Below are 20,438 nucleotides of genomic sequence, written 5' to 3' on the forward strand. Positions count from 1 at the left end.
CAAGGTCAAATTTCTCTGTCAGACTAACAGTTCAAGAACCCAAATTGGTTCAAGAACCCTAAGTTGGCTAAAAAGCCCCAGAAGACAAGTAAAAGGAAGGATGAGGGACAACACACAGAGCCCACAAGAATTGAGTAGTGTCAAATAAACTTTGGGCCCATAGGTTCCTAAAAATTCATTTTCCCAGTCTATCAAAAGTGGCCACAAAGGCGTCAACCCTGGTTGAAACAAGAGTTGAGTCCCAAAACAAAGTTTCTTACCTGTGGGAACTTTTATTTTCCTCTTTCCAGGACTGACTCACTACTGATGAAGCCCTTGGAGTGGTCATTTCCAAAGAACTCCATCAGTAGGGGTTAGTCCCACCAGAGAGGCACCAATTCTGTTACCAGGGCCCAGGCCCAAGGCTGCTGAGGTCCTGACTACTTGGATTCAGTCACCACCTGCAGCAGAAATGAGAGAAAAATTATATAAAAAAAGAAAAATAAACTTAATCACAGTTTGACCCAAACTGGGAAGAGAGCTAATTGCCTTTCCCATCTTACAGAAATGTTACAATTTATAGAAACAAAAAGCCAGAAAATATACATATGCAGATTCAACCAGGCTGTGTCAGCCTAAGGATATGCTCCAAGTCCAGTTTTCTACCCTTGCTGACTCCAGGGCTTTGGGGTCAGTTTCTGCTTTCATTTTCAGTGTGGGATGAAGACTGGTAAGGAGCTTGGGTAGGGGAAATAGCTCAACAAACAGGTTAGCAGAAAATGGAAAAGGAAAAACAGTTTGGGTGGTCCTTCAATTTCAGATGGACCCCGTTAAAGCCAGGACCTAGGTTCTTAATATTATGGTAGTTTAATTTGATTGCTGGTGATTATGTTCAGATGGAAGGCATAGAGAAAGACTGTGATCAGAAAGGTGGTCAACAGGAAGAGAGACAGGAAGTAGAATGAATGAAACAGGAAACAGGAAGTAGAATGAATGAAACAATCAGAGTCATGTTGACAAGCAACGGTGATGAGCTGGGACACAGGGATGTGAGGTTTGTAAACAAGGAGAGCTGGAAGTCTTCCCGAGCAACAGGGTTCAAATGCCCAGGCTCATGGAAAGGACAGTGCCCTTTGACCTCAGTTACTCTGATGACCTGTTTACTCAGGTGTCTCCCTTCCAGTTGGATTCTAATAAGCCTATCAACACTTTTCATTCAAGTAATCTGCTGTTCATGAAGTGTGGAGTGCCCCACACCACAACCTGTGAGCACATTAAACTTCTACTTTGCACCAAGTGGTTATGGTTATGTTGCTTTAAATGGCATATGGACTGTTTAGATTTCCCTTGTTTTTATATCATGTAATGAAATATAAAGACACACCATTTTTTATATACGAGATTTTCTCAAGTGTCCTCCACTTCCTTCTAAGTCCCTCTATCTCATCTCCATAGCAGTAAATAAGTAACCAATGGCAAAGGTGACCTGGTGTCCTTGTTTCCTGTAGCTTACAGGGCCCTTCCATCATTGAATGCACAGCTTCTGGCAGCTGGGACCGAGCGCCACCTACCTGTCATCTTGTCTTCTGTGGAGAGCCGCCTGCCATCAAGGACGCTGTCACCACTGGGAGTAACTTCACGTTTGGGAGCACTGTCACTTACACATGCAAAGAAGGGTGAGTAAATCCTTGGAAGAAAGGAACACCAGAGCCAGGGGAAGAGATGGACCCCTGGACACGAAATTCAATTTCCTGGCAGCCAGAGCCAAAGAGAGCTTTATGCTTATTTTCTGACAGCAGAGTGGGAGCACATTTTCCTGTGGAAACAGTGTTTTCCTGGATCTTATTAAATGTATTAAATTAAGCCTTGAATAGCAGACGTTAGGTGATGCAGTGAAAATTTTCTTTATACTTTAACCAAATATGTAAAAAGCACATTTAAAGCATTCACGTATTATCTTGTGCAAAACCAAAGGCAAGTCACAACGTGAAGATGACATATCTGCAGGAAAACAAGAAAGATAAAGTTTAAGTGTTTACATTTCTAATCATCTGACTTAATTCAGAGATAACATTTGGAAAAACAGGAAGTAAGTTAAAGGACTTTCGTGCTCTGGTCTCATTTGATCTTCGGGAAAGGCCTGTGAAGCAGAGAAGGGAAGGGCTCCCTGGGAGATGATCTGCCTAGGGTCTCAAGGCAACCAGTAAAGCACTGTCGCCCCCGGTCATCTGACTCGCCATTATTTGCAGTCATTGTTTTTTCTTTCCTCTGCTTCTCATTAAGTATTTTTGCCATTAATAATGTTTTCACACTCCGGATAGAGCAGTTGCTCTTCACACATTTGGAAGCAGCAAAAGCAGAGGGGTGGTCTTCTTCTGGATTCATGTTCCAGTCTGTCCTTTGCTGTGTGGCCTTGGGGAGTGGCGTGACCTCTCTGTGCTTGGTTATCCTCCTATGTAAAACAAGTTCATTAAAGATTCATACTTATGCATAGTATGAGGAATAAAATTAGATAAAGCATGGCTTATCCAGGAAAAAACCTGGCAAACCCAACAAACTTAGCCATTATTATAATGATAAGAGCGCAGAGGTGAGGACACAGTTTCTGGGCTCCCATGGAACTTGGATCTCATTTCAACTGTGTAGACCAGCCCACTAACACAGGATTGCCAGCAGGTGGAGACTATATTTTTTTTGCAGAAAGATCTTGAGAGACTTAAGTTACTGAAATCCCAGAGCTTTCCTTTTTAATTTTTTAACTGATACATAAAAAACATTAAAATTATACATATTAGGGGATTAGTATTAGGGGGTTAGTATGTGGTGTTTCAGTACATGTGTAACGTATTACATTGGGTTAAACATATCTGTCTCCTTGAACATTTAGCATTTCTTTATGGTGAAAATTTCAAACTCCTTTCTTGTAGCTTCTTGAAATGCACAGTACATGATTATTTTCTGTGGCCTCACCTCTTAAGCCTAACTGATCAACATTTCCCCATCCCACCCTCCCTCCCTCCAGCCTCTGGTAAGCGCCATTCTACTGTAACTTCTGTAAGATCAATTTTTTTCAAATCCCTAATTGTAACACCTTCTCATATGGAGAAGAAATCATTAATACTAAAATGTCAGTGCAGAAGCAGCATTTGACAGTCCTAACTACATACTGCAGCGTGACTTACAGAAGAACTTCCCCCCACTCCACAATGAACTGCATAGATCTATTTAAAATTAATCATTTAAGTGTTTATGGCATGAATGCAGAAGGCAGCAACACTTCTGCTGTTTCTGTTTCCAAATGTGTGAAGAACAGCTGTGGTCTATCTGGAGTGTGAAGGCATTATTAATGGTGACACACTTAAGTGACTAATTTTTTTTTTTTTTTTTTTTTTTTTTTGCGGTGCTGGGAATTGAACCAGGGCCTTGTGCTTACAAGGCAAGCACTCTACCAACTGAGCTAGATCCCCAACCCTTAAGTGACTATTTTAAATAGTCCTCTGCATATAAATATTTGTGGTAGTTGTGATATTATGTTCCAAATAATATCAAGATATCGACAACTTCTGGTGATGCATGATCATTATATAAAACTAGAAAATACAAAAATTCATATGTAAGAGTCATCCATCATTTTAATACCCTGAAATAAGTAATGTTAATATTTTACTTCATTTTTCCCCGGAATTTTGTCTTGGCATATATTTTTGAATGTTAAAAACCATGATATATGCAAATTTCTAGGTTTTTTCATCTTTTCTCTGCAAACAATATACTTCTTCACAAATTATTATCTATAAGATTTCATAAGAAGGATTTTATGTCTGCCAAATGTCTATAACTGAATGTGGTGTATTTAAACAAGCAATAAAGACAGTAATTAGGCAGAAAATTACAATAAACTCATTCATTTGAAGAGGATTTTTACATTCTTCAAAAGACTTCCACATAAATTTTCTCATGTTGTTCCTTAACAAATATGGGATTTGATAGAATATGCATTTTTCCCCTATTTTGTATCTGAGACACAGAAGTGTTGGGCCACATTATCTTAGAGATCCCATCTCATCTGTGATTAATCTGTGGAGCTTTTCTGTCCTTGACCAAATGGAAGTCAGATCTGCCCACCTAAGTCCCGTAGCTACCAAGGGGGATGAGATCCTGTTTTATGGTGCTTTCTATAGACAGGAGTTCTATGTATGTTTGGCTGTATTATTGTTCTCTGTGCCATTATGGTTATATAAAGTAATGGCATTTCAATAACGTAGGAGAAACTATCTTAGCTATCTAATTAAATTCATATACACACAGTTTTAAATCACTCTGATTTTTTCTGAAAGAAAAAATTGACTAGTAAGAGGCTGTTTTATTTTTCTGAAATTAAAACTCGTGTTGAGAGAAAGAACTTTATTCCTTTTTACGCACATCATCTTTGGGGTGATTTGAGGGTGGCCACACTGGAAAGAGCATCTCTGTCTTGTTCCTTTTTTTCTGGCCAATTTCTCTTAAAACATTTGAAACCTATAGAAAGGCAAAAAAAAAAAAAAAAAAAAAAAAAAAAAAAATTCTATTTAAAATACTCATGTGTCCATCATTGCTGAGATAAAAGTAAATGTTAAAATTTTGCCATAATTACCTTATTACCCATAGATACCCATAATTACCATAATTACCCATAGATCTCCTTTTATACAAGAAATACAGTATTGCACAAATACCTAAAAGTCATTCTTTTCATTCTTCTATTCTCCTCAAAGAAACGTGTGCATTTTGTCTTTATCACATACATATGTCCCCATAAACAAACACTCTGCAGATTTAAGTGTTTTGTATGTGTTACTTTGTACTTTATCCTTTAAACTTTGATCTTTCACCTAACATTATCTCTTTTATACTTATCCCTGTTGATACAGGTAAGTCACCTGATATGCACTGCTACATAGTAGTTCCTTGTAGAAATGAGCAATGTGTAAATTGCCCATTTTCTTCTATTTGTCATGGTTATTAACCTGTCATATTTTCTTTTCATCAATTTGTATTACATTTGGGTAATTTCCTCATATATATCTTCCAGTTCACTAATTTTTCTTTCTACTCTCTTTAGTCTGCTTTTGAAAGTGTCCGTTCATTTTTAAAATTTTTATTTCCTATTATTTACTTGTAGAATTTCTATTTATTGATTTTTTAGATATTTCTCTTTTCAATAGTCTCTTCTTTTTATTAGAATTTTGAGTATTTTATCTTTGTAAACATACTTCATACTATAATTATAGTGGTTTTTTTCTTCTTTGAAGTACTGGGATTGAACCCAGAGATGCTTTACCACTGAGCTACATCCTCAGATCTTTTTGTTTTTTTATTTTGAGACAGGATCTCTCTAAGTTGCCCATGCTGGCCCCAAATTTGTGATCCTCCTTCCCCAGTCTCATGAGTCACTGGAATTATAGGCATGTGCCACCTGCCCACCTTTTATTTTTTTTTTAAGATTTTATAGCATTTTCTCCTATTTTCTCATTTATTGGTGTGCTAGCATTACGGTTTATGGAAGATATGCTGGTGTGTGTTTTGTAATTTCAGATTGTGTCTTTATAGTGAACCAGGTTTGTTCAACCTATGCCAATCTCTTATGATCTGATTTTGTGGATAATTTTTTCTACCAGGTACCCCAAGAGTATCACCAACCTATTTTTGCATTAACTTATCAATTTGAAGTTTTTCTGTACAGAGTGCTATAAATTCTAACCTCAAATCCACATGAGGTGCAAACTTGCAGATTAACACCTTCATGGGAACTTTTTACCACCCAGGGCCCCTGAAAATACAGAGCTAAGCCTGTGGTGGGATCTTACTAATTCATCCTTTCAGTGCCTCTCCTCCTAGGATGTAGATTCAAGCCAGAGACTCAGCTGTGACTCTCTCATTCAACTCTACTTCCTCTGCTCGCCTAATCCAAGGTCAGCCACGGCATTCATTCACTGGCTTAATTTTCTTGTTTTAATTTATTTCTTGTGTCTGGAACATGGAAATTTCCTTTCTGGTCAACTCCACTATGCGTTGAAAATAGTGCCTATTATAACTTATTAAATATCATGTAAGGTGAGTTTTTCAGACTATGTTACAGCCAGAACGAGGATTCAGTTGTCATCTTCTCTCTCTCTTTACTTCTTTTCTGTTTCTTCCCCAAAAGTTCAATTGGCATAAACCAACAAGCTGTTGGTTTATTCTATTCAGGGACAGCATACTATAATCAAGTCATGGCTTTTGTATACTGTGACCTGTCTTGCTGTCTCCTTCAACTTCCTTAGGTACTGTGGACCTTATTAGAAGATTAGGGTTATTTCCCTCTCCAGCCTCAGTTCTGCATTCTGTGCCCTGCACAGCCTATAATGGACCCACACCTATTTATTGCATGTTACATGTACATATTCTTGTTGCTGTCTCCATGTTTTTTCCTTTTATAATTGTGTTGTGCTTTGCACCAATCTTTCCTTGAATTATAGGAGCAAGGTTCACTCTCAAGGTGAGGATGAAAAGGCAGAGACTTTAGGAGACCAACATAGGACGATGAATGCCAGAAAGAGAAAGAAGCAAGAAACTTTGTTTCCACATCCTTCCCTAAACCTGGCTTCCAAAATTCATCTTTTATCAAAATATTCAGTTTCTTGAAGTTTTTTATGCAAACTCCCCAACCCTGGGCATTTCCAGTTGTTTGCATAAACATGATCATTTGTTTCTCATTTCCTTTCTGGTCCTTAGGTTTAGACTCCTTGGTGTGAAACTCAGAGAGTCTAGGGGCTACTGAATTCCTGAAAACCTAATCAAATTTTCCCCTTTTTATTCTTCTCAAACATAAACTGCTAAATGCAATTATTGGATATGTTCAGATAAAAGCTTTGATCGTTGTTATTAATTGAAAATAAGATCAATTACTGATTCGCGTTCATGCTTCCTCTTGTTCTCATTAATTGCAGCTATTTAATGGGCTTTTCTTTTCCTTTAGAAGAAGAGCTAATACCCCACTCAGGAACTCTCTCATAAAGCTTCCCAAGCACATGCCCATGAGTAAGCCTGCACTCAGCGTGAGAATCAAATCACTGAAAATTATTTGCTACTGAAAAATTACTCGGTCCCTTTTCAAAGGATTTTGGGTTATCACTCCAGAAACATGAAAATGTATCCCACTAGTTCATCTTCAAATGTGCCCTTCTAAGGCACCAATGTGATCTTAATGGGCCATTTTTCCTTGGACTTAAGGAATAAAACAATTCATTCAAAAATATGTAAGGCCTGATTTTTAATGAAAGGCTGCCAGAGTGTTCTTTTTTTTTTTTTTTTTTTTTTTTTTTATTTATTGTGAACAAATGGGATACATGTTCTTTCTCTGTTTGTACATAGAGTAAAGGCATACCATTTGTGTAATCATACGTTTACATAGGGTGATGTTGGTTGATTCATTCTGTTATTTTTTCCCTCCCCCCCACCCCTCCCATCCCTCTTTTCCCTCTATACAGTCCTTCCTTCCCCCATTCTTGCCCCCCTCCCTAACCCTCACTCTAACCCTAAAACTAACCCCTCCCACGCCCCATTATGTATCATCATCCACTTATCAGCGAGATCATTCTTCCTTTGGTTTTCTGAGATTGGCTTATCTCACTTAGCATGATATTCTCCAATTTCGTCCATTTGCTTGCAAATGCCATAATTTTATCATTCTTTATGGCTGAGTAATATTCCATTGTATATATATGCCACAGTTTCTTTATCCATTCATCAACTGAAGGGCATCTAGGTTGGTTCCACAATCTGGCTATTGTGAATTGAGCAGCAATGAACATTGATGTGGCTGTATCTCTGTAGTATGCTGATTTTAAGTCCTTTGGGTATAGGCCAAGGAGTGGGATAGCTGGGTCAAATGGTAGTTCCATTCCAAGTTTTTTAAGGAATCTCCATACTGCCTTCCAGAGTGGTTGCACTAATTTGCAACCCCACCAGCAATGTATGAGTGTACCTTTTTCCCCACATCCTCGCCAACACCTGTTGTTGTTTGTGTTTTTGATAATCGCCATTCTGATTGGGGTGAGATGGAATCTTAGGGTGGTTTTGATTTGCATTTCTTTTATTACTAGAGATGTTGAACATTTTTCCATATGTTTGTTGATTGTTTGTAGGTCTTCTTCTGTGAAGTGTCTGTTCATTTCCTTAGACCATTTGTTGATTGGATTATTTGTAGTCTTGGTGTTGAGTTTTTTGAGTTCTTTATAGATTCTGGAGATTAGTGCTCTATCTGAAGTGTGATTGGCAAAGATTTTCTCCCACTCTGTAGGTTCTTTCTTCACATTGCTGATAGTTTCCTTTGCTGAGAGAAAGCTTTTTAGTTTGAATCTATCCCAGTTGTTGATTCTTGCTTTTATTTCTTGTGCTATGGGAGTCCTGTTGAGGAAGTCTGGTCCTAAGCCGACATGTTGAAGATCTGGACCTACTTTTTCTTCTATAAGATGCAGGGTCTCTGCCAGAGTGTTCTTAATGCCTCTTCAGTGAGAGCACAAAATGTTGTATTCTGTTACATCCTGTTGCACAGAATTTGGTTCACGATTCCATTGAATGGAATTTAATTAAATATTCATGTTAGATTTATATCAGCTCCAATTGTTCTTGCTTTGGAAGCCAGCATTTATGGACATATCTCATCATCTGTATGCAACTTTACCATTCTCTAAATATTATTTTTTCCATATTTTTATTAGTGCATTATAATTATACACAATGATGGAATTTGTTGTTACATAGTTGTACATGCACATGACATAGCAATACAATTTGACCAATATCCTTCCTCAGTATTTCCCCTTTCCTTCTCCTTCTCCCTCCCCCTTTCCTCTATTCTACTGATCTCCCTTCTCGTTTCTCTAAGAATTCTTTAATAGGTGGGTGAAATCTGTCCCCTGTAAATCTCAACACACCTTCAGACTTCTAATAGAATTCAGCAGTGCAGTAATTTGATCAGAAACCAGTTACAGTGCTATTAGGCACTAGCTAATAATTAATTTCTCTTTTTGTGTCATTTAGAAAATATATCCTCCTTTATCATCTTAAAGGGCTGAATGGTGTATTTTAGAATACATATTTTTAAACCCTTGTCCTGATCTTCACGGAACACATTATCTAGTTATCCTAAGCATGGGCACCCGATCATGCAGGACCTTACCGAAGACTTTAGGAGATCTGCGTCAGGAATGGGAGCAGAGATCAAATACATATCCCTTATGATGCCCCACAGTGAATCTATGGCTGCACATCCGCACCCACCAAACATCAGGGCAACCCTGTCAGAAAACACCCATTCCTAGCTCTGGCCCCCTCCCTGCTTCCTAGTATTCATGAGGCACTCCGATGTGAAAGTTCCCCCTGTATCCCCGCTGCATCCTGCTCCCTTTGCTTTGCTTCTGCCACTCTTCTGCCCTGCACGACTCCTCTTCCCTTTCCCCCTCTGAGAGCCACCTGATTGTTCAGATCAGGTGATCAGAGGCCTAACAAAGTGCTGCCAAATTATAAAACACAAATTCTTGTGCTCTCCAGAGAGACTGTAGAATGAGGATGGTTCTGGAGGTAGATGCTCCGGCCTCAGACCAGCTGGTCTTGTGAAATAAAGGAAGAATTTTATAGATGGCACAATGGATTCTTATAAATCCATGTCTAAGTTTATGTCTGTGAACTTCAGTCAGTGAAATATGCTGGCAACATCAAAGGGTCCCTGAACAAAAGGATGTGTATTTCAAAGTGTATGAATGATGCAAACTGTGCTATAAAACATCAGGAGCTTCAGCCAATGGGACTTCTACTCTTAGCACATTCTACACAGGAGCAATAGAATCTGCACACTCAGACCAGGGATAATGGATTTTTTCCATGATAAAAGTATGCTCTTAGCATGTTGTGTGTACACCTTCCTGCATCTCCAAAGATAGAAACCATCTAAATATTTGTTAAGTTCAGATCCTTGTACAATGTACTAAGCTTATTCAAATAATGAAGTGCAACAGGTCCTAACTGGAGACTTCACTCAGTTGTTCGGTACATGTATAAGGATTCATTTATAAACTACTTCTATCAATTGCATGACCGAAGACAGTGGTTAGGGTGGATGCACATATCTATCTCTACAGATACTCTATCATTTTTTCCCTTGATCTATCTATCTCCCATAGATTTCATAAATAAACACTGACTAGGATAAAGGAACTCCAATATCTATGAGAGCCAATTCTTTATAAAACTAAAAGGGATCTCAAATTTTCTGGTAACTAATGAGTTAAGAATCTTGACTAGCTGGTGGGTCAAATAAATTTGTGCTACTGACACTGCAATAGAGTTTCCATAGGACACCCACAAATTATGATCTTACCTACCTTGTTTTGAAAAGAGAGCAGTATTGTGGAAACTGTTACAAGTGTCAGAATCTGATAAACCAAATTCAGATCCCAATTCCACTGCTTCTGACTGTGTGACTTTAGGTTACTGAGCCTATCTGAAGCACCATTTACTCATCTGTAAAATGAACCAATCAATTTGTCTAAACTATTAAGTACCCAATTATTTTAGTCCCCTGACTATTCATTATTATCAAAATGACAGACTGATCACATACTAGATATTCTTTTAAAACTCTGTCATCTTTCTCTTCGTTAAGAGTGATTATGAATATAAAATGATTCAAATATAATAGCACTAATACTGCACATATCCTAATATTTTGTTCTCCATTGAGAGAACACTTGAGAATTTAAGATTTTTGCACATCATCAATCTATCATCATATATAGGTACATGTCATCATACCTTGTGCATAAATTCTGAAAACTATTAAGCAAATTTTTTTCATTCTGAGTGAATAGCAAAGCCATAAGCAAAACATGGCTTTTAACTCTAATCACATGGGTAAAGATTTTAGAGGCATTAGAGACTGAAATTATAATCACTGTATTAAAGTTCACTGAATATAATTACATAATTATGAGCTCTTCTAGGCTTAATATGGAGCTTGTTTCAAAGATAAGTGCTAGCAACAGACTAAAACCATCTTAAAGACAGATGGAATCCCAATTTTAAATTTTATCAAATAGGACCATATTACTCCACACTTTTATTTTAAACTTGTAATAGTTATTACAGTTCCACAAATAGGAAAAATCTTAAATCCATTTCTTTTTCTGAACAAACAATATTAACATCAAGATGCAATTACAAAATGCACCTGTGTGCTAATAAAAAAATGATGCAGTTGCATTTCTCGAAAGAGGGTCACTTGATCAATAAGCTCAATATTCAAATAGTAACTATAATAGTCTTTAAAATACAAAGAATAAAAGTAAAGTCACTGTTGAAAAGATTTGAAAACAGATGTAAATGCTTTTTCTCAAATATTCAGTTAGTTATCGTTTCTTTTCCTCCAATCTCATAGGTATACCCTGGCTGGTCCTGATACCATCGAATGCCTGGCCAATGGAAAATGGAGTGGGAGTAACCAACAGTGTCTGGCTGTCTCCTGTGACGAGCCCCCCAACGTGGACCACGCCTCCCCAGAGACTGGCCATCGGCTCTTTGGGGACATCGCATTCTACTACTGCTCAGATGGTTACAGCTTGGCAGACAATTCCAAGCTCCTCTGCAATGCCCAGGGCAAGTGGGTTCCCCCAGAGGGTCAGGCTATGCCCCATTGCATAGCTCATTTCTGTGAAAAGCCTCCATCCGTTTCCTATGGCATCTTGGAATCTTTGAACAAAGAAAAATTTGCGGCTGGCTCAGTTGTGAGCTTCAAGTGCATGGAAGGCTTTGTGCTGAACACTTCAGCAAAGATCGAATGTATGAGAGGCGGGCAGTGGACCCCTTCCCCCATGTCCATCCAGTGCATCCCGGTGCGATGTGGAGAGCCGCCAAGCATCATGAATGGCTATGCAAGTGGATCCAACTACAGTTTCGGGGCCATGGTGGCTTATAGCTGCAACAAGGGGTTCTACATCAAAGGGGAGAAGAGGAGCACCTGTGAAGCCACCGGACAGTGGAGTAGCCCTATTCCCACGTGCCACCCTGTGTCTTGCAATGACCCACCTAAGATTGAGAATGGCTTTCTGGAGGTAAGAGACTGATCAGTAAATGGTCCATGCTTCCTCACTTCCAGGGCTAGCCCACTGTGGCTAACCCTGGTTCAGAAGCCAGGCCAGTGAACAGATTATTGTTATTGGTGGTAAATATTGGATAAAATTTAATCAAGGTGATCCTGAGTCCTTTTGACATACAACTCTATATTTTATTAGTATATAGGTTTTCAAAGCACTTCAGGGCCATATCAGTACAAAATATGAAATTAAAGTAAACCAATTTTAATAAAATACTATGTTGCTTTGTACGAACTACAAAATGTACTTCAAAATGGATATGTAATTTATTTTAAGAAACCAAGATCTGAATGGAACCTAAAGAAATTCATTAACATTTCTTATTTTTAGGCAAAAGATGGGATAAATCAACAAAGAGGCAGTTTTTGCATTGCTTTTTTAATAGATCTAAAGATAATCTTACCATGGTGGACAAAGTTAAGTCTGACCCAAAACTGTCCTGCTTGCACAACAATATGTGTCTTGCCAGGAATATTATGAAAATCAAAAGGAGATCAGTAGAATAGAGGAAAGAGACCAGGGATGGGAGAAGGGGAAGGAAGGAGAAGTGCTGGGGAGAGAATTTGGCCAAATTATATTGTATATTTTGCACATGTATAAATACGTAACAAATCCACCATTACATCTAACTATAATGCACCAATAAAAAATGTGGAAAAATTACATGTTTTCTCATTGAGACACAAGAAAATAGGAATGAGAACCTACTTTCCCAAATCAAGGGCCATTTAAAATAGGCACTACTCCAAACTAAACTCATTTTTAAGGCCCACACACATGTATTGGCTTTTTTCCTTTATATTCAAAAAACAGTGAAAGACTTTTTTTTTTTTTTTTTTTTTTTTTTTTTGCGGTGCTGGGGATTGAACCCAGGGCCTTGTGCTTGCGAGGCAAGCACTCTACCAACTGAGCTATCTCCCCACTCTGAAAGACTTTTTAATTAAGACTTTTGCTTAGATTTATTAGCTGTCCATTGGAAGTGGGTATAGAAATATGTAAGAAATTTTTCTTAATTTATTTACTTAACAAATATTTCCAGAGCTTCTGCTAGCTGCCAAGTATACTTATGAGCACTGGAGATCTGTCATTAAACAACACAGAGTACGTCTTTGATAGTAGGGTGTTTACATGCATGTGGGGCACTCAAACAAAAAGAGCAAGTAACTCCAAAAACTACTGAGTTCACTATACCCTGGAGCTGGAAATTACTTTTTTTATTTTTTATTCTTATTTATTATTATCACTAACAAAGAACCACAATAATCATTTTAAATGTTTTATTATTAGTTCATCTGCCTAAAAAGATCCCTTATTATATTATGTACTTATTAAATTTTATGATCATAAATATTAAAGTTTTATTTTTAAAGATGGAAGGGGCTTGGGGACATGCCTCAGTGGGAGAGCACTTGCCTAGGATGTGTGAGGCCCTGGGTTCAATTCTCAGCACCATTAAAAAAAAATAGCTAAAACATGGAAGTTTCATCTTTATTTTTCTTTATTTTCAGTCCTCTGTTACAGCAGCAACTTTTTAAAAGTATGTTATGAAGAAAACAAATAATATTAAGATATATCCATAAAAATATTTTAAATTATATTTTTATTATCTAACATTAACAAAGGCATGTGCATTTGTGTGGTTTTTTTCCCCTGTGGCTAAAACACCAAACTGTGGCATTTCTTTGGTCATTAAGATTATTTTTTTTAATTTACCAAGCAGTCTCTAATTTTTCACCATTACCTATCTATATCGATCAATATAGAGTATATTGATATTTTACTTCATATGGGCTCGGTATTTCTGCAGTAGGTATTATTTAATTCGATCTACATTTCACTTCTACATTTCCAGTTAGTAAAAAAATAAAGTGAACTTGCTGAACAAAAACATAGATCTTTTTTAAATCCTAATGAATGTATTTTCATGTAGGTCTTCTAGTTTTGTTCTGTTTTACTGATAAAGTATTTTGTCAATTATATTAACTCTTACATAAATTGCACTCGCTCACTTTCTCCCTGTTATTCAGCACACAACTGGCAGAATCTTCGAGAGTGAAGCAAGGTACCAGTGCAACCCAGGCTACAAGTCCGTCGGAAGTCCTGTGTTTGTCTGCCAAGCCAATCGCCACTGGCACAGTGAATCCCCTCTGTCCTGCGTCCCTCTCAACTGTGGAAAACCTCCCCCAATCCAGAATGGCTTCATGAAAGGAGAAAACTTTGAAGTAGGGTCCAAGGTTCAGTTTTTCTGTAATGAGGGTTATGAGCTTGTTGGTGACAATTCCTGGACCTGCCAGAAATCTGGCAAATGGAGTAAGAAGCCAAACCCCAAGTGTGTGCCTGCCAAGTGTGCAGAGCCTCCCCTCTTGGAAAACCAGCTCGTACTGAAGGAGTCAACTTCTGAGGTAGGAGTGGTGACATTTTCCTGTAAAGAAGGGCATGCCCTACAAGGTCCCTCTGTCCTGAAGTGCTTGCCATCCCAGCAATGGAACGATTCTTTTCCTGTGTGTAAGATGGTTCTTTGCCGTCCACCTCCCCTAATTTCCTTTGGTGTCCCTGCTCCTTCTTCTGCTCTTCATTTTGGAAGTACTGTCAAGTATTCTTGTGTAGATGGGTTTTTCCTAAAAGGAGATCCTACCACCCTCTGCCAAGCTGATGGCACCTGGAGCTCTCCACTGCCAGAATGTGTTCCAGTAGAGTGTCCCCAACCTGAGGAACTCCTCAATGGCATCATTGATGTGCAAGGCCTTGCCTATCTCAGCACAGCTCTCTATACCTGCAAGCCAGGCTTTGAGTTGGTAGGAAATACCACCACCCTTTGTGGAGAAAATGGTCACTGGCTTGGAGGAAAACCAACCTGTAGACCCATTGAGTGCCCAAAACCCAGTGAGATTTCAAATGGCAAGTTCACTTACACAAACCTTCACTATGGACAGACTGTTACATACTCTTGTGACCGAGGCTTCCAGCTTGAAGGTCCCAAAGCCTTGACCTGTTTAGAGACAGGTGATTGGGATGTGCATCCCCCATCTTGCAATGCCATTCACTGTGACCCCCCACAACCCATTGAAAATGGTTTTGTAGAAGGCGCAGATTACAGCTTTGGTGCCATGATCATCTACAGCTGCTTCCCTGGGTTTCAGGTGGCTGGTCATGCCATGCAAACCTGTAAAGAGTCCGGATGGTCAAGCTCCGTCCCATCATGTGTGCCCATAGACTGTGGTCTCCCTCCTCACATAGATTTTGGAGACTGTACTAAAGTCAAAGATGACCAGGGATATTTTGATCAAGAAGATGACACAATGGAAGTTCCATATCTGACTCCCCACCCTCCTTACCATTTGGGAGAAGTGGCTAAAACCTTGGAAAATACAAAGAAGTCTCCTGATACACATTCATCCAACTTTCTATATGGCACTATGGTATCATACACCTGCAACCCAGGATACGAGCTTTTGGGGAATCCCACATTGATCTGCCAGGAAGATGGAACTTGGAATGGCAGTGCACCTTCCTGCATTTCAATTGAATGTGACTTGCCTGTTGTTCCTGAAAATGGCTTTTTGCACTTTACAGAGACTACTATGGGAAGTGCTGTGCGGTATAGCTGCAAACCTGGGCACGTTCTTGTAGGCTCTGACTTAAGACTTTGTCTACAGAATAGGAAGTGGAGTGGTGCTTCCCCACACTGTGAAGTCATTTCATGCAAAAAACCAAATCCAGTCATGAATGGATCCATCAAAGGAAGCATCTACACATATTTGAGTGTTGTGTACTACAAGTGTGACCCTGGGTTTGTGTTGAACGGCACTGAGAGGAGAACATGTCAGGAAAATAAAAACTGGGATGGGCATGAGCCAATTTGCATTCCTGTGGATTGTGGCTCACCACCAGTCTTGGCCAATGGCCAGGTGAAAGGTGATGAGTATACATTTCAAAAGAAGGTTGAATACACTTGCAATGAAGGGTTCTTGCTTGAGGGAACCAAGAGTCATGTTTGTCTTGCCAATGGAAGTTGGAGTGGAGCCACTCCCAACTGCATGCCTGTCAGGTGCGCTGCCCCACCACAAGTGGCAAATGGGGTGATGGATGGCCTGGACTATGGCTTCAAGAAGGAAGTGGTGTTCCACTGTCGGGAGGGCTATGTGTTGCACGGTGCTCCAAAACTCACCTGTCAGTCAAATGGTAACTGGGATGCAGAGGTTCCTCTCTGTAAACCAGTCAACTGTGGACCTCCAGAAGATCTTGCCCATGGCTTTCCTAACGGTTTTTCCTTTTATCATGGAGGGCATATGCAGTACCAGTGTTTTCCAGGTTATAAGCTCCATGGAAGTCCTTCAAGAAGGTGTCTCTCCAATGGTTCCTGGAGTGGCAGCCCACCTTCCTGCATACCTTGCAGGTGTTCCACACCAGTCATTCAATGTGGAACTGTCAATGGGACTGATTTTGGTTGTGGAAAGGCAGCCCACATTCAGTGCTTCAAAGGCTTCAAGCTCCAGGGACTTTCTGAAATCATCTGTGAGGCTAATGGCCAGTGGAGTTCTGACTTCCCACACTGTGAACATGCTTCTTGTGGTTCTCTCCCAACCATACCAAATTCATTCATCAGGGAGAGCAGCTCTTTGGAGGAAAACGTGATAACTTATAGCTGCAAATCTGGCTATGTCATACAAGACAATTCAGATCTTGTTTGTACAGAGAAAGGGACATGGAGCCACCCTTATCCTTCCTGTGAGCCTGTGTCCTGTGGACCCCCACCATCTGTCATCAATGCAGTGGCAACAGGAGAGGAACACACCTATGGAAGCAAAGTGAAACTCAGGTAAGACCATGACTCTAGAGTCTCTAAGGACTGCAGACAGGAGGATTGTAAAAGGAAAAGTGATAGGTCACACTTTAGCTAGCTAGGAAGAGACCACCACCTCTGGACTGTTCTCCAGGAATCAAAACTATTAACACTGGATTTATCCTACATATAATTTTGCAGAAATATATTGACTGTAAAAGTAAATTTATGTTTTTTTCTGATTGATTTCTAATATAATTATCATGACTATCTTGAAACAACAAGATCCTTTCTTTAGCTATCTTGAATAGCTCTTGAATCGTGAGGCTCTTTTAAAACATCATAGTAGTAAATTTTCTTATATTTGTAACTTGATGGTTTCATTTATACATGCAATGCAAATGTTAGGGAGAATAAAGCAAACTCAAGTCAAAAAGTACATACTTGCATTAACCAATAGAATTAAAGATCATCTGAAAGGGACTTCCAACCTATGTTATCTAAACAAACCAAGTATCTAATGCCCAAACCATGATTTTTGCTGGAAATTTCCCCATCTAAAATGTATTACTAAAATAAAATGTGGAATTAATTTGTGAATTTAATTTGGATACAAAAACTAAAATGTTCAAATATATTGAAAGTCTCTAAAAACATTTAAATTTTATTTACATCTTTGAATTAATTATGGATTATCCTTCATGTATTCTTGTGTTGGGTTTGACTAATACTTCATTCATTCAGCAACTCTTCTTAAGCATTCTGTTGTGGACATCATTTTTTTTTTTTTTTTTTTGTACTGGGGATTGAACTCAAGGGCACTTAACCTTTGAACCACACCCTCAGTCCTATTTTGTATTTTATTTAGAGACAGGGTCTCACTGAGTTGCTTAGTGCCTCACTTTTGCTGAGGATGGCTTTGAACTTGTGATCCTGCTGCCTAAGCCTCCCAAGCTGCTGAGATTACAGACATGTGCCACCATGCCTGGCTGTTGTGGACATCTTAGCTTCACCTTCCTAAATGCAGCAATCAGTAGATCCAAGAGAGGGCTGAAATGATAATGATGCTAAAGAGTCATACACCAAGCAGGGGAAAAAAAAAAAACTATGATTCCTTGCTTTAGAATCATATTTTTAAAGTTTCCATTTGGATGTTGGTATGTCAGGGATCTTGAGAAGCCACAATGCCACCTACTTCTCAAGATGTGCTTTTTGTCCCCTGTTGTATGTTGATTATATCATCTTTCAGATCTTTACTTAGTATCCGATAATTAGATAACTATGCATTTGCAAAGTCTCTGACACCTAACTTTCCTGGAAACTTGTGAAATGTTTAGAATGTTATCTAGGAATAAGTGTTAATGAATTAAATTGTTTAATCTAAAAGGCAGTCTAGAATCATGGTAAAAGTATGGATTACAGAGTGGAATGCCTCTGGAGTCCTCAGATTTACTATTGAGCTACACTGCCTTCATAGGAGGTAGGAAATCAGCTCTATCATTCTGTCACTGTGTGGTTTTGAGGAATCCACTTGATCTCTTTGCTGTAAATTTCATCATCTGCAAAATGGGAATAAAGATAATAAAGATACTCATAGCACTATTCCTAAGTGTGTTAGAATTTGAGTTGATATTTGTACAGCATTTAGTACAGTGACCAGAATTTAACAAGGACTGTGTAAACACTTATTGAATAAGTAAATGCATATTTTAAAAATCATAGAGGGTATGGGAACCAGGTTGAGTTGAGCTCAAACACTAATACTGCAGTTACTTGGTAATACTAATAATCAGGATTGAAAGAAATTTCCTATGTAGGGACTAGAACAGTGCTTAGCACAAAGTAAATGCTTAGTAAGTATTAATTATGTTATACTCTTACCAGTAGATGAGTCTATTTGAGCTTCGTCCGTAATTTCTTAAACTGCGAGCTGTTTTTAGGATAAAAATGATTTTAACAATGCTATTATTCACAGTGAAGAAAAATAACATCAACAACATTTAAAGTAACTTTAGCCTTAGCTAATCTTGAATGTGCATAGCTAAGGATTAATCTGATCATCTTTTCTATATTAATGTCTTTTCATGGCAATGCCGTCTACCTGCCATTTGAATCAGTTTTGATGTAGCACATAAAATGTCTACAGAGCCTTATAACAGTTTCTTAAATCCAAAAATGGGTCAGAAACTATATTGTGCTTTTAAACAACACTCATTTTTGCATTTGCATTGCAGATGTCTAGAAGGTTATGTGATGGATGCAGATATAGATACATTCACCTGCGGGGAAGATGGTCATTGGTTCCCAGAGATAATCTCCTGCAGTCCTAAACGATGTCCTCTGCCTTCAAACGTAGCACGCATTCTTGTTCATGGAGAAGACTTCACTGTGAATAAGCAAGTTTCTGTGTCATGCGCAGAAGGGTATGCCTACCAGGGGGCTAACATATCAACATGTCAGGTAAGACTATCTTAATTGGAGCATAAAAGTCAAATTCCTACATATCCATCGTGATAAAATGAGCAGCTTCCTGTCCTGAGAAGAAAAGATGCCTCAAGTTTTCATTCACATCAAAGGATTTAAGAAGTTTCTTGGAAAATAAAATAATGTATCTTTCTTCCCAAAATTCTCATTTTGAAACTTATAAAGTGCTAAAGTTAGGTAAAATGTTAAAATATCTCCATCAGGACATTTGTGACAAGTTAACCATAAATGGTTTTAGTTTGGGTTTTGGAGTTTGGGACTTAGGGTTTATTTTTCCTCAAATGAGTGTCATGTAAAAAAGAGCCATGGGTCATGCTAAATTTTCCAGTTTCAGTAGAAAACCCAAAGTTTATAGAAGCAGACAGAAAACTAGAGTTGAATCCAGCCTCTGCTACTTATGACTTGTTTGACTTTAAGAAAGTTCCTTTAAATTTCTGATCTTCAGTTTCCTTATTTGAAAAGAGATATGTGTAACAATACATACCTTGTATGGTGGTTGTGAGAAGCCAGACAAGGGGAGGAAATTATGCATGAGTTTGTGTCTGCAAATGGTGATCTTTCCAAAGATTGTGGCTGATTTATATCTGTAGACACTCTTTTATTTAATATTTTCCTTAGTTGTGGATGGACACAATATCTTTATTTTATTTATTTATTTTTATGTGGTGCCCGAGGGTCAAACCCAGTGCCTCACCCGTACCCAGCCAGCGCTCTACCACTGAGCCACAACCCCAACCCACATAGACACTCCTTTGAGCATAAAAATCGTGGTGAGTTTGTCATGAATGTCTTCGTTACAGACATTTTATCATTTTACCTGACTTCGGCACTTCCTTAGCTGACAAGTATGAATCAGCACCATAGATAGCAGGCTTCCCTAGCACATTCCCTTCTCCTAGATTCTATAATGTATGTCAGGGAAAGAAAAGTCAGATGACCATTAATTCACTCATCTTCTGCTGGACTTGGGGTGGGGTGGGTGTAAGGGAGGGACTGTGGCATGGTGTAGACATGACTTGCAC

At 38.6% G+C, this 20,438-nt stretch overlaps 1 protein-coding gene across 1 annotated transcript in view; it reads left to right on the plus strand.

Moving 5' to 3' along the window:
- Positions 1-20,438, plus strand: part of Svep1 (sushi, von Willebrand factor type A, EGF and pentraxin domain containing 1) — a 200,233-nt gene that overhangs the window by 150,605 nt on the left and 29,190 nt on the right. Inside the window, exons 36-39 of the mRNA XM_047525742.1 lie at positions 1,488-1,655; positions 11,435-12,107; positions 14,177-16,968; positions 19,167-19,392. Coding sequence (XP_047381698.1) covers positions 1,488-1,655; positions 11,435-12,107; positions 14,177-16,968; positions 19,167-19,392 — 3,859 coding nt within the window. The remainder of the gene's footprint in view (positions 1-1,487; positions 1,656-11,434; positions 12,108-14,176; positions 16,969-19,166; positions 19,393-20,438) is intronic.

The sequence above is a fragment of the Sciurus carolinensis genome, chromosome 14 (assembly GCF_902686445.1).
Source record: "Sciurus carolinensis chromosome 14, mSciCar1.2, whole genome shotgun sequence".
Classification (NCBI taxonomy): domain Eukaryota; kingdom Metazoa; phylum Chordata; class Mammalia; order Rodentia; family Sciuridae; genus Sciurus; species Sciurus carolinensis.